The 26,998-nt window shown below is 38.0% G+C and overlaps 2 protein-coding genes and 1 non-coding gene across 5 annotated transcripts in view; 2 read left to right on the plus strand and 1 right to left on the minus strand.

Moving 5' to 3' along the window:
• Positions 1-5,779: 5,779 nt before the first annotated feature.
• Positions 5,780-5,888, plus strand: LOC112067593 (U6 spliceosomal RNA). Its single transcript, XR_002893376.1, has one exon. It is a non-coding gene; the product is annotated as a U6 spliceosomal RNA (small nuclear RNA).
• Positions 5,889-19,038: 13,150 nt separating this feature from the next.
• On the minus strand, positions 19,039-23,583 carry LOC129392007 (basic salivary proline-rich protein 2-like). Its single transcript, XM_055083863.1, has 2 exons — positions 23,430-23,583; positions 19,039-20,084 (listed from the first exon to the last, which is right to left on the minus strand). Exons 1-2 carry the CDS (start codon positions 23,581-23,583, stop codon positions 19,039-19,041), a joined length of 1,200 nt encoding a protein of 399 aa, XP_054939838.1.
• RNF2 (ring finger protein 2) overlaps positions 19,196-26,998 on the plus strand; it is a 55,444-nt gene continuing 47,641 nt past the window's right edge. For all 3 annotated transcript variants that reach the window (XM_028488436.2, XM_028488435.2, XM_007121505.3), the window contains exon 1: positions 19,196-19,505. The gene's annotated coding sequence lies outside the window, so the exon portion shown is untranslated. The remainder of the gene's footprint in view (positions 19,506-26,998) is intronic.

Genomic DNA, 26,998 nt, shown 5'->3' on the forward strand with positions numbered 1-26,998 from the left:
CTATTTCCTCCATTTAAAATCAAATACTTTCAATTTCCTCACCACCGATATTCTCTTTGGCCTCCGATTTCTGCCTTCTGCCCCCTTCAGACAACTTAAACTAATCTCTTGACTCCTAAAGTCAAATTGCTCCTGGACCCTGTTCACAGTCTGTCAATTGATAATTATCACTGTCCAAGGAAGATTAATTTGGAAAGGGATACCCATCTACAATTACTTGTATTAAAATCAGGATTCAATTTGTTAAAGTTGTAAATCTTAAAACCCTGGGGTTTTTAAAATGTAATTTTATTTTTTATTGTGGTAAAATACATGCAACCTAAAAGTTACCATTCAATCATTTTCAAGTGTAGAATTCAGTGGCATTAAGTACTTTCATGATATTGTATAACCACCACTGCCACTATGCACTTCCAGAACTTTTTCATTATCTCAAGCAGAATCTCTGTACCCATTAAACAAGTATGCCTGCACCACTCTGTCCCCGCTGGTAAACTCTATTCTATTTCTGTCTCTATGAATTTAACTATTCTAGGTGCCTCATGTAAGTATTTGTCCTTTTGTGCTTGGCTTATTTTACTTAGCATATTTTCAAGGTTCCGCCATGTTGTAGCATTTATCACAATTTAGTTCCTTTTTAGGGCTGAATAATATTCCATTGTGTATATATACCACATTTGTTTTTCCATGCATCTGTTGATGGACATTTAGGTTGTTTCTACCTTTTGGCTATTGTGAATAATACATCTGTGAACACTGTTGTATAAGTATCTGTTTGAGTCCCTGATTTCAATTCTTTGAGGGTATATACCTAGGTGTGGAATCGCAGGTTCATAGTTAATTCTATGTTCAACCTTCTGAGGACCTGTTAAACTGTTTTCCACAGAGCTGTACCATTTTACATTTCCACCAGCAATGCATAAGGACTGCAAGTTCTCCACATTCCCGACGACAAATGGTATTTCTCACTTTTTGATAAACGATGTCGTAATCGGTTAAAGTGGTATCTCATTGTGGTTTTAATTTGTATTCTCCTAATGAGTAGTGACGTTGAGCATCTTTTCATGTGCTTATTGGCTATGTGTATATCTTCTTTGGATAAATGTCTATTCAAGTCCTTTCCACTCCTAAAACATCTTTATACTTTCTAATTGGGTTTTTATTGTCGCTGTTGAGTTGTAGTTCTTTACATAGTCTAGATATTAATCTCTTAACAGATACATGATTTGCAAATATTTTCTCTAATTCTATAGATTCTTTTCACTTTCTTTTTTGATTGAAGTATAGTTGCTGTACAATATTATATGTTACAGGTGTACAATATAGTGATTCATAATTTTTAAAGGTTATACTCCATTTATAGTTATTATAAAATACTGGCTATATTCCCTGTATTGTACAATATATCCTTGTAGCTTATTTTACCCCTAATAGTTTGTACCTCTTATTCCCCTACCCCTATGTTGCCCCTCCCTCCTTTCCTCTCCCCACTGATATCCACTAGTTTGTTTTCTATACCTATGAGTCTGCTTCTTTTTTGTTATATTCACTAGTTTCTTGTATTTTTTAGTTTCCACATATACGTGATATCATGCAGTAATTGTCTTTCTCTGTCTGACTTATTTTACTTAGCATAATGCCCTCCAAGTCCATCCATGTTGCTTCAAATGGCAAAATTTCATTCTTTTCTATGGCTGAGTAGTATTCCGTTGTGTGTATATATACCACATCTTCTTTATCCATTTATCTGTTGATGGACACTTAGATTGCTTCCATGTCTTGGCAATTGTAAATAATGCTGCCATGAACATTGGGGTGCACGTATCCTTTCGAATTAGTGGGATTTTTTTGGTTTTTCGGATATATACCCAGAAGTTGAATTGCTGGGTCATATGGTAGTTCTATTTTTAGTTTTTTGAGAAATCTCCATATAGTTTTCCACAGTGACTGCACCAATTTACATTCCCACTAACAGTGTATGAGGGTTCCCTTTTCTCCACATCCTTGCCAACATTTGTTATTTGTATTCTTTTTGATGATAGCCATTCTGACAGGTGTGAGGTGGTATCTCATGGTGATTTTTCTTTTCACTTTCTTTATAGTGTCCTTTGATGTACAAAAGTTTTAAATTTTTGATGAAGTTTAGTTTATCTATTTTTTCTTTTGTTGCCTGTGCTTCTGGTGTCCTATCTACAAAATCATTGCCAAATCCAATGTTATAAATATTTTACCCTATGTTTTTTAAGAGTTAAACCTCATTTTTAAGTTCAACATATTCTATTTAGAAATCGAATAATTTAAAGTATAAAAGGTCACTTTTACTTGTTATTAGGCTAATATTCAATTAATTATGTTTAAAAAAGTTAAATTCCCCTAAAATATTTTAAACTATGTTTTCAAATTTTATATAATCTTCAAATACTTCAAATATCTGACAGAATAAACAGCATGATTTATCTAAACATTTAAATAATCAACAAACACATATGGATTATCACAGTATTACAAAACATAGCCCTAAACTACTACAAAAATGGGAATTCAATACTTTTGAGCTATACCATAATTTTCTATATATTCCCAGGGTTACAGAATCACTTATCCAATCAAAGGTAGCAGACTTTCCATCCTACTTGGCCTAAAATTTGGGGCACAAAAATGCCATAGATTTAGGTCTATTAGAGATTATGAAGTTAGGGCTCTTTCCTGAGCCCTTTCTTGCAGTGATGGTCATTCTCCTGCCTGCCCATTTTCTTCCAACCCAGTAAATAGATAGCAAATACAGAACGAAATCAGAAAGGAAGTTAGAAAAAGAAATACAGATTGGAAAGTCCTAGTCAGAAACTGAGAGTTAGAGTTGCTGAAGATTCCAACAGACAGAGGATATGCCCTCAGACCCTTTTTTCCTTTTAAACAAGCAACATATTTTACAACCTTAGTTGTTACTGTGACTTGGTAAGAATCTCCTCTCTGCCTAATTGAATTCTATATTATTTTTTTGTCTTTCTTTTGGCCTCCCTGTTATTGACAAACCCCTTAAACTTAAAAAACTTTAAACAATATGCACTGTGATCCTAATTTTTTGGAAACTGTTTCCCTTGCTTTCATGAGGCTACAGTCTCCTGGATTTTCTCTCATCTGTCTTCACTGCCTCTTTTGTTCTTGGATCCTTTCACTCCTTCTTCCTCCCCACACTGCATAGAGGTGACCAAGCTCCAAGTTTCACAGCAGAGCCCTCTGGCTCTCTCTATAACCACTTTCCATTGGAATCTTCAGCAACTTTAACTCTCAGCTTTTGACCAGGACTTTGCAATCTGTACCTCTATTTCCATTACTGCTGGAAATTTGCACCTAGATTTCTTGCCTTTAGTTCACACTCAACTCATCTGAAATAAAATTATTTATCCTTTTCACAAATGAACACCCTCTCTGACCTTCCCTTATGGATACTAGTATTCTCCCAGGCGCAAGACATGAAAAGTGGTAGCTTTATAAAAAGAGAGGATTGGGAATTGTAAAGGCAAAGGGGGCAGTAGGAATGATAGAACAGAATTAACATATCTAGAATAGAATCTTCAGAGGGAACAAAGCAAAACACCAGGGCTTAAGGGTTACATTCCCGATCCCATTCCGATTCATGGCTACGTGTCTTGCTAGGTTTAGTTGCTATGGAAAAGAGTTGCCCCGGACCAAGTTCAAGCTTTGTGACTCCATCTGTTGGGGAAGGACAAGCTTCCTGGTGAGCTAAAGCTTTCTCCACTAGTTAAAAAAAGAGCTGTTTTAATACAATAGAGCTCAAGAGTTTTTCTTTTTCAGAAGCATCCAAGCAAATCCAGACTTCAGGGCCATAGCTCTCCCTGAACATTGACTCTGAGGATCCTGTTGTACTCAAGCACCCTGTAGAATTTTTGGACTCCTTTCTCTTACTTCTCACATTCAGTCTGACACTAACACAGGTTTTCTTTCTCAAATATGTCTCTCAAACGTGTGTATTCTTTTCCACGCCCTCTATTACCACCAGGTCCAGGTTCTCATTACCTTATTCCTGAAGTACTTTGGCCAGTATTTGCTATCTCTTTGCCAATTGTCTTTCTCTCTCCAATGATCAAGTCTTATGGTCAGAAAGCACCTTGGAGTAAGCTAGTCCAAAGTCCATCTAACTCTTGTCACTTCCCCAGCGTCTCTTACTGTTCCTCTAACCTAGGATAATTAATCCACCTCAAGCACAGTGATGAAGTTGAGTACCATATTACTTCCTGTTCTCAAAAACTTCCAATGGGCTTTCCAGAGTAAAATTTGAACTCCGGAGCTCATATTTAAGTAAGGCTCACACGACATAATAATCTTCAACCTCTTCAGCCTCACACCTCACCGCAGTCTCTCCACCACACACAGTAGACCACTTACAGTTCCTCAAATACACCGTGCAGTTGAACTCTGCTTATCTGCCCACTTGGTTCTCTTTATCCAAGAATGTTTCATTCTCTGCTTACCAAAATCCTGCTTATTCTTCAAGAACTAAGACTCAAATTCTCCTTGTTTGAAATTGTCTTCTCCTCTCTGCTCCCACAGCATTTCATTTATATTAAAGAGAGTGGCTTTACTAGTTGTGCATATGTTTCTCTCCTTCAGAAAACTGTGAGCTCCTTGAGTATATATATTATGTAGTATTTTTGTTTTCTTGAGAAATTCTTGAGAAACTGAGAATTCCCTATTCTCCTGACTTTCTGCTTCTCAGACATTTTGGTTGGTCTTATATGTGGCAAAGTGTTTTTGCATAATTATTAATGAAACATTCAGTTTCTCACTCTGTGCTAGCAGTACAGGGGCTGCAAGATTGAATTCTTGGCACAAATAATACATTGGGGCTAATGACTATAGCAGTAAGAGTATAACTGCTTTCCTGGCACAGTATTGCAATGGGGTAAACTAACTTCTAGTGCCTGGTGGTGGCAACATTTTCCTCATTAGACATGCTCATGGAATGTGGTTTTGGGCATTCTTCCTAAAAGCTTAGCCTTGAGTCTAATGTTCCAAATATTCCAACCATTCTGTGAACTATTTCATACCTTTTAATAAAAATCCTTTCCCACTCAGTCAGCTAAAGTCAGCTTCTGTTGCTTACAACCAACAACCCTGACTGATAAAGATATTTTCCTTAATTACCCATAGACCAACTAAGTCAGGATCATAATATTTAAAAGACTTTACTGAAGGGTCAGGGATAACAAAATGAAAATACTGTATTAAAAGTAACCTATCACAGGCTACTAGATAGTTGCTGCTCTCGGGGACTACAAGCCCAGCCTGCGCTCACAGAGAAATTTCATAGGCCCCTGTGCCTAGTCTCTCACATGGCTACGGGCGCAGAAGCTAGCTTTATCCCTACCACAGCCAATTATCCTTAATCACAGTACACAGTGCCTAGGGCCCACAACACTTTTAGGAAGCCATGAAAATGTTTTTGTTTTAGTTTTTTAAAATGGAATTTTAAAATGAATATAATTATAATAAATATAATATGTAAATTATAATAAAAATATAATAATGAATCCAGCCTGGATTATACAACAGTCATAAAATAAAATGTGTGTGTGTGTGTGTGTGTGTGTGTGTGTGTGCAAAGCAGAATAGTGAAATAAAAAATAGACCCACACATATACGGTTAATTGAATATTTATCAATACAAAGGTGCCAAGTCAATTCAATGGGATAGGAAAGTCTTTTAAACAAATGGTGTTGGAACAACTGGAAAAAATGTATGGAAAAAATAAATCTTGAGTACTCATTTCAGCGGCTTGTATACTAAAATTGGAATGATACAGAGAAGACTAGCATGGCTTTTGCACAAGGATGACATGCAAATTCGAGAAGCAGTCCATATTTTGAGGACAGTTGATTTTAATTATTCTTACCACACACACAAAAAATAGAAACTATGTGCAGTGATAGATACATTAATTAGCTTGATAGTGTTAATCTATTCATAATGTGTGCATATACCAAATTCTTTAATTAGAACAATCTAATTAAATAATGGGCAAAAACCTAAACAGACACCTCATCCAAGAAGATATACAGATGGCAAATAAGCATATGAAAAAGATGATCAATATTATGTGTCATTAAGCAATTACAAATTAAAACAACGAGATACCACTATATACCTATTAGAATGGCCCAAATACAAAATACTAACAACCGAATGCTGGTGAGGATGTGGAGCAACAGGAACTCTCATTTACTGTTGGTGGGAATGCAAAATGATGCAGCCATTTTGGAAGAGAGTTTGGCAGTTTCTTACGAAACTAAACATACTCTTATCATATGATCCAACAATTGTGCTCCTTGGTATTCACCCAAATGAGCTGAAAAGTTATGTCCACACAAAAACCTGTATATGGATGTTTATAGCAGCTTTATTAATAATTGCCAAAACTTGGAAGCAAGCAAGATATCTTTCAGTAGGTGAATGGATAAATAAACTGGTATATCCAGATAGTGAAATATTAATATGAGCTATCAAGCCATGAAAAGACACGGAGGGGACTTCCCTGGTGGTGCAGTGGTTGAGAGTCCGCCTGCCGCTGCAGGGGACACGGGTTCGTGCCCCGGTCCGGGAAGATCCCACATGCCGCGGAGCAGCGGGGCCCGTAAGCCATGGCCGCCGAGCCTGCGCGTCCGGAGCCTGTGCTCCGCAACGGGAGAGGCCACAACAGTGAGAGGCCCGCGTGCCGCAAACAACAACAACAACAACAAAACATGGAGGAATCTTAAATGCATATTTCTAAGTGAAAGAAGCCAATCTGAAAAGGCTACATACTGTATGATTCCAACTATTCTGGAAGAGGCAAAGCTACAAAGACAGTAGATAGATCAGTGGTTGTCAGGGGTTCAGGGAAGAGACAGATGAATAGGCAGAGTATACAGGAATTTTAGGGCATTAAAAACTACTCTGTATGAAACTACTCTTTATGATACTATAATGGTGGATGTATGTCCAAATCCAATCAATGTACAACATCAAGAGAAAATCGTAATGTAAACCATGGACTTTGGGTGCAGAATGTTGATAGTGAGGGAGGAGGTGTAGGAGCATGAGGTATATGGGAATTCTCTACACCTTCTGCTCAGTTTTGCTGTTAATCTAAAACTGTTCTAAAAAATAAAGTCTATAAAAAAACTGAGAGAGAATATTCTTATACATATACCTGATAAAGAACTTATATCATTATACCATTATAAAGGACTCCTACAAATAAAAAATAAAAGGATTTAAAAACCCAATTAAAGATAGGCAAAAGACTTGAACGGACATTTCACAGAAGTAGACATACAAGTGGTCAATAAGCTCGTGAAAAGATACTTAACATCATTAGTCACTGGGGAAATATTAATTCAAACCACATTGAAATTCTACTTCACACCCACTAAAATGGCTAAAATTAAAGATTGGCAACATCAGTTGTTGGCAAGTGTGTGGTCCAAGTGGAACTCTCATACACTGCTCATGGGAGTATAAAATGGTACAGCTTTTTTTGACAACTGTTTGGGAGCTTATAAAATTATACACCCACTTAATGACCCAGGTCCAACCCTAGGTGTTTATCCAAGAGAAGGAAAATATAAATTCACAAAAACTTGACCAAGAATATTAATAGCAGCTTTATTCCAAAAACTGGAAACAAACACAAATGTCCATCAACAAGATTATGGATTTTTGAAAAAATGTTGCATATTTATACACAGGAATATTACTCAGTAATAAAATGGAATGAACTAATAATACAACAATATGGATGAATCTCTAAAACACTGGACAGAGTAAAAGAATCAGACACAAAAGAATATGTATTGTATAACTCCATTTATGTGACTTCAAGAGCAGACAAACTAATCCATGGTGATAGAAATCAGAACATGACTGCCTATTTGGGAAGGGAGATTGACTGAAGGAGGACATAAAGGAACTTTCTAGGGTTGATGAAAGTGTCTTGTATCTTGATTGGGTTGTTGGTTACATGGTTACATTTGTTAAAGCTCACCCAGTTGTACACTCACCAGGTATTGCATTTCACTGCATGTCACTTTTACCTCCTTAAGAAACCTTAAGCTTGTTAAGCAAGACATATCATTTATACATCTTTTTCATTTTCTTTCCCCCTCATGCCTAGAATAATGTCCAGAACACAATGAGTGCTCAATACATGTTTGAGGAAAGTTAAACAAATGAACAAATTGTTTTGGCAGTTTATAGACATGCAATGAGAAATTCAGGTAGCTTCTTCCAGGCATGTGTCTAGTTTCCTTCAATAACTTCTTACAGGGAGAGGGACCTTCCTTCTCTGCTTTTCTTAGACTGTCAATGATCACTCTAGCTTTGAGCAAATTAACTCTCTTTGGTGTTCAATATACATGTATGTGTGCACGTGTGGATGTCTCCACAGTATGATCAATTGTCTTGAGTTTTTCTCCTGTGATAGAAACTGTCTAAATTGATGAATTATTTTTAAAATTTTATCTGACCATATAAATGGATAGTAAAAATAAACTGAAAGCTAAATCACAGGCACTTCTGAGAAAAGCATTTTTGCTTAACTAATGATTTTTAAGATAATTTTCCCTCAAAACTAGATGAATGACTACAAAATTATTCTATATTGTGCATTTTTTGTCTCAAGACTGTTTCCAAACTAAAACATTTATTATGAGAAATCTTTATGAATAATTTCGAAGTACTGAAAAATAGAAAGTTTATATAACTGTAGGTAGATATGTTAGGCTAATGTAGAAAAGAATCTTTTACTTCCTTAGACATAATCTTTAAAATGAAATTACTTTCAGTACTTAAATGTAATCTGAAAAGAACAGACTTCTTTATAGCTTCAGTTAAAAAAAAAAGCAGATGTCAGACAAAGATGTGTTATTTATTGAATTCTAGCTATTGAAATGTGATGTCTGAAAGTACAGATGAGAACAGAGAAAATAGGGATGTGTAAATGTTAATATTTACATATCAAAGCTGTATTTTCTGAGGATATTTTGCTTTAGATTACGCAAAAGTTACTCAGAAAATCTTAGATCTTTGAAATATTTTTCAAATATAATTGCGTTTCAATGAAAATAACTGCATTTCAAAAGCCAGAAGTTTCAACAAGTTCCAGATTAAGAAATGAAGTCCCAGTTAATTTGCAAAGATGATTGGAGAACTTTTATTTCATTATATGACTAGCATAAAAGGAAACTTGTGAACCACGTACGAGTTCTGATTCTTTACTTTCAAGTTGAGGTCACATTCCTCTCCCCTGTCATGGGATAGTCTCCTCCACAAAACACACATCTGTTTTAAATTCCTGCCACATGTGATAAATCAATGCATAACAGATAATAAATTTGGAAGACTGTATTCCTATAGGCTTTGGCTTCTATTCTTTTAGCCTTTGCAAGGCTGATGATTTTTCCATTCTTAGCTCACACAGAATGTGCTTTAGAACTCAGAACTTGTCTCCAAAGGCAATCAGTGGGAAACTTGAAATGATCAATCCTTGTTGCTGTGTCTCTATGAGCTTTGAAAAACTGAATCACCATTTCACAACTTCCTATGCTATAGTCCTTTTTATCCAGTTATGTTTAGTAATTGGGGATTATTACTAAAGTGTAATGGATATTCACTATTTGGATTATTCATACGTTTATTCTCTTATTTTAGTACAAATATTCAAAAAAATGTATCCCCATTTTTATTAATTAAAGCAGGACCACCAGTTGTGAGAGGGCAGTTTAAAATAATGGCTAAGGACATGAATTTGCACACCCTATTGCTTGAGGTGCCTTAGGCAAGTACTGAAATGCTTTTAAACCTCTATTTTCTTTTCTTTTTTTTTTCCTTGGCCACGCCATGTGGCTTGTGGGACCTCAGTTCCCTGACCAGGGATTGAACCTGGGCAATGGCAGTGAAAGCCCAGAATCCTAACCACTAGGCCATCAGGGAACTCCCTAAACTTCCATTTTCTAATCCATAAAATGATAGTTATGATGGGAGTAACTTCCTCATAGGTTTGTTGTAAAGATTAAATGAGATGATGCTTATAAAATACTTAGCACGGTACCTAACACATACAAAGTTTATGAGGTTGTTGGATATTAGCACAGCTGTGACTCTACCTACACCTCTTCCAACTTCTAGGACTAAAGCCAGTATTGCCAAGAGTGGAGTCTTATAAGAGAAAATGCTGTTCCATAGTGTGTAATTAATAATTGTGGTCGAGGGAGAACTATTTCTGTGGCCTTTCTCTTATTGGCCTCACCACATTTAGTATGTGTCTGTTTCCCCTACTAGATGCTGGGTTCTTTGAGGATAGGGTCTATGTCTTATGTCTCTGAATTACTGACTCCGGTTAATTGTCGACTCTTGCTTAGGGAATGTATAAATGAACACGTATGTGAATATACTTGAAACATTCATTTTAAATTCCAGTAATTTAAATGGTTTTAAGTAATTAGAAAGAAGAATTTCTTTTAACTGGGTCTAGTAGAGCAATACAGACATTACAGCTACAAATAAAAGGACAGTTATCAATCACATTTTTCTTTGTTCACATTTCAAAGATGAAGTCCAGTTTAGGCATTTTATGTTTGAGATGCCCATTGGACATCCAAGTGGAGAGACTGAATAGGGAGTTGGACATAAGTTTGGAGAGGTCCTCAAGTTTCCAGAAACTTACAGAAGTTCATAAGTTTGGAGAAAATGGGGAGTTGTCAATATGGGTAGTACTTAGAGCCATAGGATAGGCTGAATAGGATCACCAAGGGTGGGTATATAAATTAAGAGGACATAAGGTCCTAAGACTAAACCCTGGGACATTCCAAAACTTAGAGTTTGGGGTAATGATGAGAAGCCACAAAAGAGACTGAGCTAGAGAGGGTCAGAGAGATTAGAAGAACCAAGAGAAAACCAGTCATCACTTGTTCAGCTCTCATTGTCCCTGGCTCTTTTCAACATGCACTCTGATTCTTCTCATCTATCTCAGGAGCTTCTTCCAACTTCAGGGCATAATCACTAATTTTCCTATCTGCCCCTCTGCTTCTCATGACCCTCACTCAGTAATTCTGTTTTGCCTTTGTCTTCAGATTTGGCCCACCTGCAACTTGAGGACATAGGGTCGGGGTGTCCATTTGCAGCCTCAGCTCACATAAGCCATGCTGTACATTTCTCTTATTCCTCACCTCACCTGTCATCTTCTCCACTGAAAAAGACAGAGAGATAGCTACTCTTGATGTTCTTCGCTTCAGACCCTCTGATTCAGCTTTCAGGTTGGGTGCCTTGCACCCCCTTAAACTTATCCTAAGCCCTGCTTTCCTGGACTTTCTCCTTGCCTGTGTACTATATTCTGGCTCCAGCTCTGGGCATTTGGCCACTTTGGAAAAACAACCTGTACTTTCCAGTCAGTCCCTGAGTCCCTCTATTTCTGCACAACCCCATCCCCACTCTACCCCAACTTCAGTGGATAGCACTTTTTGCTGTGACCCCTCAGGTCATTTGAGCCATAGTTGGAGGGAGGTCAAGTCTCCTGAACCCACCCTAGTATATTGCCCAAGCTTTTTACTATATGGTGATCTCAAAGAGTCTGGGGAAAAAATTCCCTGGAATAGAGATGTATAAGATGGAAAATTCAAATATTTGATTCTCAGCCTACAATTTGTACTTGCTTCCTGCAATCACATGCTAAATCAGTAGGAATTTCTTGAGGGAGAACTAAGGAGTCTAATTAGCAAACGACACCTAACATTTGCCTTAGAGACTGTGGGATATAAATTAGTAGGAGGAGAAGAGAATCCCAAAATAATTATATCGGTCCTAGAACTCTTTTTGAGGGCTCTATAAGCATTGGTTGGTCCCTGTTTAGCTTAAATTCTTACCAAGTAGGGTTAGGAATGTTTAGGGGAATAGAGACTGAGGTCTAGTAACAAGCCATTTGAATTCCTGAGTTTCAAGGCCACTACACTACCAGATCTCTTAGAAAGTCAAGAACTCCCAAGTTCTAGTTTTCTTATTTGTTTTGTTGATGATGCCTGATCTAGAACAATTGTTTTCTTTACCTCAGTCCTTCAGTTAATAATAGGTAGATATGTGCTGAAATTTTCACTTATTTTTAACAGATAAGCATGTAATTGTACCTTTACTACTGTTGTGATAAAACACAATGTTTTATTCCCTTGTGAAACATTCAAACAATACAGAAAGTAAACAATTTAGAAACTGAAAGTCATCTAAAGTCCTCCTCTCCTTAAATATACTCAATCCCTCCTAATAGTTTGGTGTATATTTTAAAAATATTTCTGTATTAAAAAAATGGGATATATGGAACATATTGCTGAGAACTATTTTATTTGATAATATACCTTTGATACCTTTTTACGTCAGTACTTTTAGCTCTGTCTCATTTTTAAAGGGTATATGATGTATTACTGTATGGATTTACCAAAATTTGTTTAGCCAAAAATGTAGGTTATATTGTTTTCTACAAACACAATCAATGCAAAAATTAACGTTCATGTATATATTTCTTTGTACACTGTGTGAGTACTTCTGTAGGATATATTTCTGGAATTGGATTTCTTAGGCTAAAAATACACACATTTAAAATTTTGAGAGATAATGACCAAATTGCCTTTTTAAGAGGTTGTGTCATTTTTCATGACCATCAACAAAGTGTGCAATATCTGTGTTCATAAACATTGACCAACAGTGAGTATTATAACTGCCTGAACATGGTAGGTAGAAAATTATAGCTATTCAAATTTGCATTTCTCTAAATGTTATGGTAATGATTAAGTTAGATACTTTTTGTAAAAAATATAAAGTATTTTTAATGACTGCTTTTACAAAACTGTAGTTATTATCATTAATTAAAGGTATACCAAATGTATCTTAGGAGCAAGGCAGAAACATATATGTATATATATATACATATATACACATATATATTCAATATCTACATAAAATATATAAAACCTGTTTCAAGTGCTGAATAATGACTGGTGTTGAAAGATGAGTAATGACATTTTGCCCTCCTGCTACTTTCACTCTGGGGGGAGGGGGGACATACTTGCACACTGCTAATCTAAGCAAGTGAATGGGGGAGAAAAGACACTAAATGTGGTTTGAGAACTAGTCAAACTTTGAGTCCCAGTTGGAATTTAGCATTAATATATAGCATTTTAAACTTTTACTCTTGGTATGAAATGTTACTGTGTTTTGACAAGACTTTAAAATCAACATTCAAATGCAGTTCTACTTGAAAGTCCACCAATAACAAACTTTCCTGTTGGTCACAATGTTTCTTTGGGTAGCTGCAATAACATCACATGACGTTCCTAACATGGGTTCTTCTGACCCAAGATCATTCCTGGAGTATTCATTTCCAAAGATAGCAACCTCATTGCTTCTCTGTTCTTTTCCACTGAAGGGGTCTGTATTTTCTGTTTGTTGACAGAGATGGTTCTTTTTCCATACCATGAATGACGTGGTGTCTACAGGTTATATTTGTGACATCTTCTTGTAATGCAATTTGCATTCACTATGTGTGAAGCCACAAGCTAAAGGCTTAGATGAGAATATGGCCAAGCCTAATTAAAGAGCCAAGTCAGGAAATGAATAGGTTAGCAAATAGCTAAGAACTGGATCATGTAGAAGAAAGGACAGCTGTGTTGAGCTCAGGCCCAGAGTAGTCTTTTGAATTTTAGGAAAGGGAGAGTCAAAACAGGGCAGCTAATGTGATGAAGTCCAAAAGTGAAACTGGACCTAATGATGTATGAGTCAAGAAGTCAAGGAATTGGAAATCCACTAACTCTGAACATCAATACTGTTCTAGAACAAAAGCTGATTAGATCAGAGGATGAGTGAGTATTGGAGAGGGACACAACCAGGTGAGTTAGGCCACCCGTATATACCTAACAGGATACTATGACAAGAAGATTTATTTGCAGCTACCTGTCTCTTATCTTACTCCATATGTGGCAGAACTCATAATTCTTAAGGAACCACAGTCAATTCTGATCTTATAAGCATGACTTATGAAATGTGTTTATTTAAAAATGATGAAACAATATATACAATGGAATATTAGCCATAAAAAAGAATGAAATCTTGCCATTTGCGACAACATGGATGGACCTGGAAGGTGTTATGCTTAGTGAAATAAATCAGACAGAGAAAGACAAATACTGTACATTTTCCTTTACGTGGAATCTAAAAAAATGAAACAAACAAACAAATATAACAAAACAGAAACAGACTCACAGAACAAACTAGTGGTTTCCAGAGGCGGGGGGAGGGGCAAACAGGTGAAAGGCTTAAGCAGTACAAACTAGCAGTTATAAAATAAATACGACACAGAGATGTACAGCACAGGGAAGATAGTCAATTCTTTATAATATTGTATAATATTTGTGGTGTGTAGTCTATAAAAATATTGAAATACCACGTTGTACACCTGAAAATAATATACTATTGTAAGTCAACTATACTTCAATAAATTTTTTTAAAAACATAAAAGAAAAAATTTTCTACAGACTAAAATCCTTAGGAAAAAATCTCTTCCTGGATGTAACACATAAAACCTTGGTATTCTAGGTTGACCAGAATGGTTTTCAGATTTACCTGAATTGTAACCTACTTCAGTATGCTATTCAATGTATATTTCAATGGTTTACTTTTGTGGAGTATTAAATGCTAATGGATACTGCAGGGTTTTCTACATCTTGATGTAGTCTAAAATAAAACAAGATTTTCTTTGTATGGTTGGGATCTGGCAGTTCTTTTAAATTCTTTACTGAAAAACATTTCCAAGAAATGTGTTAGATAAGAGATGTCTTTACCCTCCACTCTCTCACCCACAAAAACTATTCTTCCATGCTTGTTTTAAGAGGGAAAAATTAAATTGTCCACAAGGGCAGTTTGAGCAAGCTGTAACTTGATTTAAATATTTTGCACCCTTCAGCTGTACTTTCCCCCTGGGATCTTCCAGCCTTCTTTTCCAGAGAAATTTCCATTTTAGTTCTAAGTTTTGATCTTAATTATCTATTCCTTGCTAGTTTCCAGGATTATTCTTGGTGTTCCTAGATCAATGCCAAGTCACAGTTCTCATCTCTTGCAGTAAACATTTTAAAAGGAAAAAACCTGCAAAGTTTGTTTGAACAGAATAAACTTACTTCACATTAGAAAACTAAAGCCAGTTAATTATTAAATCATACTTTATTTTATATACCAAGTTGGATATCACAATAATATCCTCCATTATTAACTACAAAGAAACAGTTGGCTATTTGTGCTGCATCAGAATGAAAACTTATTCTTTTGACTTTTTTCAAACACATGCTAGTTCATTATTTTACTAAACGGCACTAACAGATGTTAGGCAGAATGTGGCCACATCTGGGACATATAAAATACCATTCCATGTCTCCATAGAAGGGAAATAGCAATATTGTTTAGTTCTCCTCAAAAGCTTAACCAGCCCATCTCATTTAATCTGTTTAAGGTGAACAGTTAAGAGTAGCACCAATTATTTTGGTTGTCTTAGGAATATAAAAAGGAATAATGAACTAAAACACCAAAAGGGAAGTGTCACAAAAAGAAATGCACTATGTTGAAATACAAATAAAAAAAACTTCACTAAAGCTTGTGGCTAGAGCTGTATTTTTTCAGCTGAAGAGGTAGTAAATCTTGAGTTGCCTGCTTCCTGAAGCCACCTTGAATTATAGGTCTCTTTAGGCCTTTCTACAATGTTTCTATTTAATTTGACCCTTTCAAAGAAAGCACAACACATCTAAAAGATGGCAAATAAAGATTCTGGTAGAAGATATATTTTGACAGTTATATATATATTTTTTATATATACATATATATAGTGATTAAATCTCAAGATATTCCAGTCTTTTAACCTACCTTTTAGTTTTAATTTTGTTTTGTTTTCTTAAAGTAACTTTTCTAAGAAAACAAAAACAAAACCTGATGGTTTTTTGTCAACAGATCAGGTTCATATACTATTATATTTAGCATTATCTCTAGCTTCTTGAAAATAGACCACATTGAGGACTGGAATAAACACTAGTGTTGAGAGGAAGCTCTGGAGATGTTTGCCTCAGACTGCTTACCCATTAGAAAGAAGAAAAATGCTGGAGCTGTGTTTGCAGCACAGAGTGGGAAGGCACATGTGTGGCATAATGGAATGTATCCTGGACTTGGAGTCAGAAGACCTAGGTTTGAGCCTCAGCTCTGCCACTTATGAACTCAATGTCTGGGAGAGTCAGTTAACCACAGAAATCACATTTCCCTCCTCTGTGAAGTAGGAATAATACCTTGGAGAACTGTTCTGAAGAGTCAGTGAAATAATGGATATAAATGTGTTCTGTAAACTGTGATATATACATAGCTTGTTATTAACAAACTATTGGTGGCCTGCAATTTTTGTCTCAGATAAGCAGATAACAATTAGATATTTGGAGCACAGCTTAAAAGAAATCCATGGAGTAGATATAAAATAGGCAGGCGTGAATTTCCATTTGAGACACACTGCCTAAACAGAGAAAGCCTCTGGGGGACTAAATGCAATCTTGATACGAATGTCTGCTTTTAAGTGGTAAAGTGAGGCATTTCATATACACACTGGGGTCAAAGATTCCCAGTCTTTCATTCTCTTAACGCCTATTTAAGGAGCATCTATTATATGCCAAGCATTGTTCTAAGTATATGCTGGTGAACAAGATTTCTGCTCTCAAGGAACTTGTGTCCTAGTTACATTAATATCTTTATTCCAAGCACTTGACAAAGTGTTAGCACATAGTAGATGCTCAATAAAAGTCGACTGAGCTGAACTAATCTAATTTTGTAGCATTACCATAGCAGAAAGCCAGTAAAGAGATGATTTTTGTGATCAGAGATGTCTACCCAATTCACCATGTGATTAACAGGGTACTACTTCCGAAGTTTTGAGGGAAAAGAAACTTTCTAACTAGATTTCATCTAGTATTATATAGTATTAATTTAATGTCTTCCTGCTTAAAATATAGTTATCACTTCCAATTAGTACATTTAACAAGGGGGCAGAGTGTTAGTAGAAAATGTTTTTCAGGACGGTATCCCTCATGTCAGGTCGAAAAATGAGCAAAAAGAATATAGGTTGGATATGTCAAATCACTATCGACAGGCTGACTATGGACTTGACATTGATTTAATACACAAAACAAAGGGGAAGAAAAATGGAAAGTCCATTCTATTTATGAGATAATCAACTCTTAACAAGTACAGAGAGTTTGTTTTGAAAGCATACCTTTCTTGAAGCCACTCAAGAGAGCTAATGTTATGAAATAAAACTTTAGAGTTTTTTCATAATATCTAGAAGCTGACTGGTGGGGTCAGCGTGATTGACGTCAGTATTGTCCACCAATATCACCACTTCTTCTGAACTCAGTTCAGCCTCAGTTCAAGGACTCAGTCCCCTTGCAGATGGAGGAGGTTATGTAACTAGTTTTGGCCAATGACATGTGATCAGCGATCTGTTTCCTTCCCAAGCTAAGGCTGTGAAAAGTTCATAGGCATTCTTTACTCACTTTCTTCCTCTGCCACAGAGACTCAGTTGCTGTGTTCTGGGTGATACAGCTACAAGATGGTGAGTCCTCTGTCAATCTGGAGCCGTCAGTCCTGGAGTGACTGAAATAGAATGAGTCTGATTCACATGAAGCATGAGCAAGCAGTAAACTTCTGTTGTGTTAAAGCATGGAGATTTGTTACTATACCATAACACAGCCTTTCCTGATTAAGGTAGTCAGAGAAGGCCCATAATACTCTCAGTCCAAGTTTCTGAGTAAGAGATAAAATAGATAATATGAGTTCCATTAATTTGTCAGTAATGTCTTTCTTATTAAGGATGCTAGCCTGAGGTCTAGCTTTTTAATCACATTTAATCCAGATATCCCATACGTTTTCCATCAATTGTCCCGTGAATTTTTTTAAAGTACCATATTTAACTTTTATCCATAAAGTTCATGTGCTTTTTACAAATGATCACTTTCCTCAACATCAATTGAATTTCTTAACCTAACCACACATTATTTTCATAAGCATTGTCACTAGAGCAAAACGTTCTGAATTATGAGCAGCATTAATTGAACGACATGTGCAGTTGTGAACAAAGAAGGGAGATGCTTCTGCAACTGCCTTGTCTCTAGAAAGTGGACCTTGTAGAAGCAGAAGCATTCCTGATTATTTTGATTTTTTTTTTTTCCACATTGGAAAAAGACCTTAACCTTGAAGGGCTGGTAGAATCTGAGAACTGTCATTTCTTATTTAAAGCTTTAGATAGTTAGTGACAGTTTTGAAGTCACTGTCTTTGCTCTTGTTTACCTTAATGGATTGTTAGGTAGGGCCCACAGTGTGTTGTGTTTAATATTTTAATGCCTGTCTTCTTTCTTTCTACCTATCCAAAGCTAACACTCACAGTCCTACTCAACTCCGAGCTCCTCAGGCAATCTCCCCTGAACACACCAGCTGGAACGGTTTCTTTGCTTTTCTAAAATCTTATGTAAATTCATACCATTTATTTGGCATTGCTTGTAGAGAGTTTTACAGAATTCAAAAGCTGGAAAGGACCTAAGAATCATTCAACACAATCCTCTCATTTTGCAAGTGAGGAAAGTAAAGTACAGAGCAATTATATAATTTAGTTAAGTCACATAGTTAGACACATTGCAGGCTATAAACCCAGTTCGCCCAATTCCCAGCGCAGTCCATTCCTTCGTGCCACAAGTGCCTTCACATTAACTATCTGGTAGCGTTGGTTACCTTTTCCAGAGAACAGATCTTCTCACCAATAGTATATCTTGAGGTCAGGGAACTCTTTCACTTTGTTACTTCAGTTTGTAGCTTAATTTATAAACATTTTATATACTCTTTGGTAGACTAACTGGTTGTGTTTTAGGGAGTCACAGGCGAGAGCAGGAGTCCGAACCCGATCCCCAGCAGCCGGCCAGGGAGGCTTAACTGGGGTCGCAGGTAGGGTCAGGAGACCTCAAGGAGAGCGAACGCCGAGAACGAAGTGGCGCAGTCGTCATCCGGGCATTGCCCGGGGGCTCCGTCGCCTCGCGGAGGGCGCTGGGGGGCGGGGCCGGGCGGCCCGGGGCGGGGCGGCGGCTCTGGCCCTCCTGGCAGCAACGCGGCGGCGCCCCCTCCCCTCGCGCCACGGGCCTCCTGGCGCAGTGCACGTCCCCGTCCCGCGCCTCCGCCCCCTCGCCCACTCGCTCCTTCCCGCCCTCCCCGCCGCGCCGGCCGAGCCGGCTTCCCCTCGGTCTCTCATGAATATTGAGCGGCCCCTGTTGTATTTCCCGAGCTCCATTGCGGAAGCCGAGGCTCGCCATATTGTGCGGCGGCGCCGGCACCGCGGCGCCTTGTACCTGAGTCTCGCTCCGGCTGCGGCTAGCGGAGCCCCGGACTGGAGCAGGAGCCGGTGAGCGGGGCGGGCGGGGAGACGAGGGGCGCGGAAGCGGCGGGCTCGGCCGCGCGTTAGCTCGGCGTGGCTGCGGGAGGCTGACGGCCGCTCCGGGGTCGGGGGGTGTGTGTTCGCGGGGGTGTGAGGGGAGATGGCGCCGCCACCCCCGGTCGCTCTCGGGGCGGGGATGGCGGGGGAGGCGGCTTCTCATTGTTCCCGTTTCTTCGAGGGTCTTGGCAGGGGTGGGGAGTCCGGCTTGGGGAGGACCCCGTGGGCGAATCTCGGGGATTCCTTCCTTCGTGCGAACCGCTCGCTCCTCGGCGCGGAGGCCGGGGCTGCGGTGCGGCCCCCTCGCCTCCCGGGGCGGGGGCCCCAGCCTCTCCACGTCCGCTCTCCGGGGTCGAACCGCGTGGAATGCAGGGTTTTCCTCCCCGGGCTTCCCCCTCGCAGCCGGGGGTGTGTGTCCGCACTGTGGAGGATGAGGTAGGGGCGCTTTGTGCAAATAGCCCGCTTCCCCCCGGGGTGCTGGAGTCCGGGTTCGAGCGTAGAGGCGCTCCTCGGCGTCGGGGTTCCCTGTAGGCTGCGGGGAGACCCCTCCTGGTTAAAACATTCCTGGACTGCCGCTTACTTGCTCGGGAGTATCTGTTGCTGCCTTCTAAAACCGCGAGGTTGCCCCGGAGGAGTCGTGGGGGGAGGGGGTGTCTTGGTTTGTTTCTGATGGAAGCTTCGCGTTTTGAACCCAGTCGTGTACACTGAGGTCTTTGGTACCGAGGGTCGCCGGGGAGCCCTCGTCCTGGTTGTCAGGATCATTTCCCTCTTAGAGACGTTGCCTCCCTGCTCCCAGAGATACTGTTAGTAAAAATTGGTCTCTAAAACTTTGAGGTTCATTCCGATTATTTGACCCCTGAGACCAATTATAGGCTTATCTCCTTGAATCTTTTTTGGGTATCTCTTGCCTGGCTGTCAGAAGTTTTAGGGAATGTGTACCTTTACGTGGTAAAATGGTTTGAAAATGTCAGGTTTCTCGAAGGTGTGTAAAGTTACTTGTTTGCTGTGAAAAGGGTAGCTTTGCATTCGGTATTTTAGTAGTATGGTTTACTTCTTTTAAAAAGTAAAAAAATTGAGACATGGTTTCATTGTTTTAGACTGAGAATTATGTTTAAAACTAATGTATGTGTGATTTTCATCACATAGTCTACTTTTGGTAGTTCCAAGATGATCAGCTGGAATACTTAGTGTAATTGGCAGATAATCTACTTTCCTCACTTGCATTAGAGTGTAGTTGCTGAATATTTTAATAACTTAGATTGGTGTTAGAGCTTGGTTTTAAAGTGAGTGTTTCATTCTTTGATTTATAAAGCATTTAAATGGCAGCAGTATGACTCTTGGTTATTCCTTTTTTCCCCTAAAATTTCTACTTGTCACAATCAACAGGTATCTTTTAAAATCTTGTTTGTACATTTAACGTGATTTTTAGTAAAATAATGGGTAGTTATATGACTCCATTTTCCAAGGCTAGCACAGCAAATATGGCCCCTTACTTTTTCTAAGGACTGGAGATAATTTCCTTCAGGTACCGTTGTGGAATACACATTTGAGGTAAATTATAGTAGTTGTGAGAGTGAAATGGAGAATTTATGAAGGGAAACTGCCTGAGTAGGCTAGTCCGCTTGAGTATTAGAAAAATATCCTCAAATGTGCTGCATAGAAAGATTTTAAATTAGAACCATTAACATAATGTAGACAATGCAGACATTCAACAGACTGCGAATTTTGAGTTTTTTCCTCTGCCTGTGTGGAACACTCAGACTGCTAGCTCCCAGGTTTGTGAGGATAGAAATATGGAGCAGGTCAGCAAACATCTTTGGAATTTCATTTGTCTATTACTGACCTTCAGCATGTGGTGTCAGGTCTGTCTCTTTAATTTGATTGATTCGTGATTTGTGTTTATATTATGCAGTCTTTGGAGAAAGGTGATATATGTCTAATGAATAATATATAACCAGATGTTTCAGTGACAGTTTCATTTCTATACATTAGCACAGAAGCATAATTCCTTCTAGCAAGAAAAGTGAGTTAACATTAAAATGCACTTTATTAAAATTACGGCAGCATTTCTGGTGTGACTTACAGCACCTCACCTTTGTATCGACTCATTTGTTAAATCTGGGGAAACTAGACAGTGTATCACAGTTTGCAGTTTTTAAAAAGGGAAAAATACTGTGAGATTATGTACAGTCTGATGGCGTACAGATCTACAGTTGATTTTTAATTAATGTTTGTTACGTATGGTGTGGAAGACAGACATTGTCGTCAGATATTAGTTATTTAATTTCCTGATGTTTTTCATTTCTTTGGAATCTTTCAAGATATCAGTAAGTTATTATAGTAACTTATTGAATGTTTATTTGCATTTAAGTGAGTAGATCCCCATATAATTTGGGTACAAAGGTACAAATTTACCCTGTCCATTCTCTGTAGATCCAGATATCCTGTCTATTCCCCACCCTCCCCGCCAGACTTTCACTTTTTCTACCTAATGTGTCAGACGGGTCCTCTGGTGTCTCTTGTAAGGTGTATAGCTTGGTTGATTTTACATGGATATACTGATTGTGGTAATGGGACTTTTGGCAGTTAAGTAGCAGCTGGTGTTAGTATGTCTGGGCAGGAGCTAGGTGATGAGTCCCCGAATTATGCTAAGGGAGTAGGTGGCCCACTCTCCACTTTTATGCTTTGTGGAGGAACCCCAGTGGAACTGGCATGGACTTTCAACTTTAAAATTTTTTTCACTTCTCTTTTGTCTTACGGAGGTTAGGTAGCCAAAGTGGATTAATATGTCTGGGGCTAGTGATACCTTTTCTTGGATGCTCAGGAACTATATACATACGTTACTAAAAATTCTGAGAAAGATTCTTATTGCTTGAATTTTCCTTCTCTCTACGTATCTGCCATTTTGTCATAATTAAAAAAAATCAATTTATTAAGTACAATAATGAAAAGTTATTTTTGAAATTAACCTCAGATTAAATTGTCTAATGAGGGCATTTTATTAAATGGAGTAACAAACCATAACATTTGAACAAAGCATTCTGGTCATTTGTTTTCAACAGTTGTGTTGATTTGGAGCTCTCCTGCAAGAGGGATTTCTTTTTGTTCCTATGCCGTAGCGTGTAGTTGTAGTTTATGAAGAAGTTAGATTCTAACGTCAGTGCGTAAAATGAAAAACACATGTAGTAAGAAATTATGCTTGAAAATCCCTTAGGATAGGAAAACACACCAATAAGTTCAGTTCAGCTTTAGTGTTGGAATAAATTGTTGTTTCTTTTGTTGAACACTAGATGAAGTAGTCAGCCTGCAGTATGGGCTGTGTTGAACACAGCAAAAAAAAAAAAGTCTTTAAATATAAGAATCACATTCAGCGTGGCATCATGCTCATACCAGGGGAGGCTTTTGGGAACTGAGACCACTGAGGAACAGCAGACCAGCTCCACTATCTCACATTTTCTCTAGGATACATGTGCTCTAGTGAGAGGACGTGGGGGTGTGTGCTTGGAATAGCCTGAACTGTTTAAATATTTCTCGTTTCCTCTCTTTTTTTTTCCTTTGCAAGCTAGATAGTTTAAATCACAAAAGTTAAATGATTTTTTTGTTGTAATTTAACAGACACAAATTTAAAGGGTTTGGTGTTTTTTTTCTAAAATATATTTTACCAATAACTCCAAAGTTCCTTTGCTTTTCCCTTCAGTAAAGAAGCAAGGTATCTCAGAGGAGAGCAGCTAGAATCACTGTGATTAACAAGGTATTAGTGTCCAACAGAGAAAACAAACTTCAATAGGAATTTGAACAGAGGGGTTTTAATATAGGGAGATGGTTAGACGAGTCTTAAGAGCTAAAAGAGAACATTATAGTAATCAGTTAAAGAGCTCAGAGAAGAGGTTCTACTGGCCTGGTTCTGAACTTTTGAGGTCAGCCTTGTTGAGCTGCTGATTAGTTCTGGGGGATACTGAAAGAAGCTGGAGGCTGGAACCAATTGCTGCTGCCAGTAACTGGAAGGAGGTCCTCTCACCCCTCTTCCTGCTTTCCCATCTCCATTCATTACCTCCATTGGCAAAGCCTAACAGGGAGCCCCCTGGCAGAAGAGTTGGTGAAATACAGTTGCACAGTCTCAGCCTAAGCACCACAGAGCAGTCTAGAGTGGTGGTTTTGGAGTTGAGAGACAGGGAGTAAATTACCTGCACAAGTAGTATAGGTTAAAATAATTTAAATAGGGAATCCTGTCCTTACCTTGTCTGTTCAAAAAACATTTATTATCTTCTGTGTGCCAGACCTTCTGCTAGGGATTAGGGTTAGAAAAATGAAGCGAATAGGGTCTCTTATTCAATTGAATAAGCAGAGATGACAAACTACCATACAGTGTGTTAAATGCAGTAACAGATAAGTGATATGCTTTGGGAACCCAAAGGACATAGCAACCTACTTGCCTTTTCTCTTCCCAGCTAAACCTAATGACTACTGTTTTTATTTGGTATCTTGATCAAATCCAACTTCATTCTGTTTGACTGCTGTCCTATGAAAGCTGTTTCTCTGCGATGCCTCAACTTTATCATGCAGTTATTGTCGTTAGTTAAGCATTTCTCTGTGCTTTATTTTTCTAGATTATAAAGACCATCATTTTCTTTGCACTTATAGTCTAGCCTAGTACTTCACACACAGAAGATGTTTGAGGAATATTTATTTTTGCAGTGGATAATGGGAATTAAAGTATTGCTCATTACCGTTGTAGATATTGTTTCCTCCTTCCAAGGTCATTAGAAAATAGTTTGGCTAGAGTGTTATGATTTTATAGATGTGAGAATTGAAAGATTTAAATAATTGGTTAATATAAACTATATAGTACAAGTAACTGATCTACAAATAGGACTTTGGATTTCTGATGTGTTATATTCCAGATCCAGCAGTTTTGGCAGGGATTTCGTTTGATGGCTAAATAAAATCCTCTTCTACTTCTCATTTTAGAGCATAATGTTCTAAAATCTCAAATTATTTTGGGGTGGGAGGAGGAAGAAAAGAAGCCCCTCATTTTATTTCTTAAAAATAAAAACATCATGCAGTTTCTATTTACATTGTTCTTTTTAGTTGTCTACTGTTTTCTTTTTTTCTACTCACTGTGTTGATTACACTACCTCTATTAGCTATTGTAAAATGTGCAAATCTGCATACTTCATTTCGACTTCTTTTTTAGAAGAGTGTTCTGCGTGTTTCCCTCACCATACACAGACTATGTTGATTTAACTTAAAACCAACTGATTTTTCACTTATAAAAAGATGTATGCCTCCATGCCAGTAATTGCATTAAATCCTCATTATTTACACTATTTACTATTTACTGTATAGAGTCTAATTCATTCTGGGATGGCTATCTGTATAGAGTCTAGTTCATTCTGGGACGGCTGTCTGTATAAAGTCTAATTCAGTCTGAGACGGCTGTCTTGGAATCCAGCCAAATGTTTTGTAGAAGGCTTTCCTGTATTACAGAAGGGGTAGTGTTGTGTATAGTAGAAGGAGCTTCAGAATTGAAGGCAGGAGACTTGGTTTCTAGGTCTGTTTCCACTACTAGCAAGTTTCTTGGCCTTTCTTTCTGTTTTCTTTTCTATAAAAAAAATAATAATAGAAAATAGCACTCTCGTTGACCTTCCAGGTTATTTGTAAAGGTTTAAGAGGTAATGTAAAGAGCGTTGTAAATATAAGAGGGTGTATTTGAAGAAAGAGAGAGAGGCAGATTGATCTGTGGCATGGATCTTGAGAGAGAGAAAGACAGAGATTGATCTGTGGCATAGTTGTGTGTCTACTTTCAAGTTTTTGAGTCTCCATATTTAAAAGAAGATTTTTAGGGTGAAATGGAGTGTGGGAGGAGTTGTGGATGTCCTATAACCCTACTTTTCCCAAGTCTGGTCAATAGTGTAGTATTCCCAATCTCCTTAAATAATTGTCTGTTAAGGTTGATGTGCTTCATTAATTTCCTTTCACCGGGGCTAAATATCTTATGTCATGAGACAATACCCCAAATTTATACACTTAGGCACAGAACTAGCACTTTGCAGATTGCTTAAATGACAAGGGCCTAAGGGAGTAGAAGAAATAGATGCTGTTACTATTTTGACTGGAAATTACCTATTTTGGTTTTGTTTTATTTATGTTGTTTTATATACCAATTACAGAAAATCTCTGTGCTTTTATTTATTTTTTATTTTTTTGGTTACATCAGGTCTTAGTTGTGGCACGCGGGCTCCTTAGTTGTGGCATGTGAACCCTTAGTTGCTGCATGCATGTGGGATCTAGTTCTCTGACCAGGGATCAAACTTGGGCCCCCTGCATTGGGAGCTTGGAGTCTTAACCACTGCACCACCAGGGAAGTCCCTCTCTGTGCTTTAAAAAAGACACTTAGCAAGGTTAGAAATTATACCTGTTGTTTAGTTTTTTTTTTTTTTTTTTTTTTTTTTTTTTTTTTGCGGTACGTGGGCCTCTCACTGTTGTGGCCTCTCCCAGACCGGGACACGAACCCATGTCCCCTGCATCGGCAGGCAGACTCTCAACCACTGTGCCACCAGGGAAGCCCCTGTTGTTTAGTTTTATTTTATTAACACCTTTATTGGAGTATAATTGTTTTACAGTGGTGTGTTTGTTTCTGCTGTATAACAAAGTGAATCAGCTATACATACACATATATCCTCATATTTCCTCCCTCTTGTGCTTCCCTCCCACCTTCCCTATCCCCCCCCCAGGTGGACACAAAGCACAGAGCTGATCTCCCTGTGTTGTGCAGCTGCGTCCCACTAGCAATCTATTTTACCTTTGTAGTGTGTAAATGTCCATGCCACTCTCTCATTTCGTCCCAGCTTACTCTTCCCCTCCCCGTGTCCTCAAGTCCATTCTCTAGGTCTGCGTCTTTATTGCTGTCTTGCCCCTATGTTCTTCAGAACCTTTTTTTTTTTTTTTTTTAAGATTCCATATATATGTGTTAGCATATGGTATTTGTTTTTCTCTTTCTGACTTAGTTCACTCCAACAGTCTCTAGGTACATCCATCTCACTGCAAATAACTCAATTTTGTTTCTTTTTATGTTGTTTAGTTTTAATGAATTTAATTTCTTATCCTTGATCTTAAAAGTTTTTTTTGTTTGTTTCTTTGTGGGTAAATATGAAGAATTTTTTTTGAATTTTATTTTATTATATAGCAGGTTCTTATTAGTTATCCATTTTATACATATTAGTGTATATATGTCAATCCCAATCTCCCAGTTCATCACACCACCACCACCACCATCACGCCCTGCACTTTCCCCACTTGGTGTCCATACATTTGTTCTCTACATCTGTGTCTCCATTTCTGCCCTACAAACCGGTTCATCTGTACCATTTTTCTAGGTTCCACATATATGCGTTAATATACAATATTTGTTTTTCTCTTTCTGACTTACTTCACTGTGTATGACAGTCTCTAGATCCATCCAC

This window comes from Physeter macrocephalus, chromosome 4, assembly GCF_002837175.3.
Source record: "Physeter macrocephalus isolate SW-GA chromosome 4, ASM283717v5, whole genome shotgun sequence".
Taxonomy (NCBI): Eukaryota; Metazoa; Chordata; class Mammalia; order Artiodactyla; family Physeteridae; genus Physeter; species Physeter macrocephalus.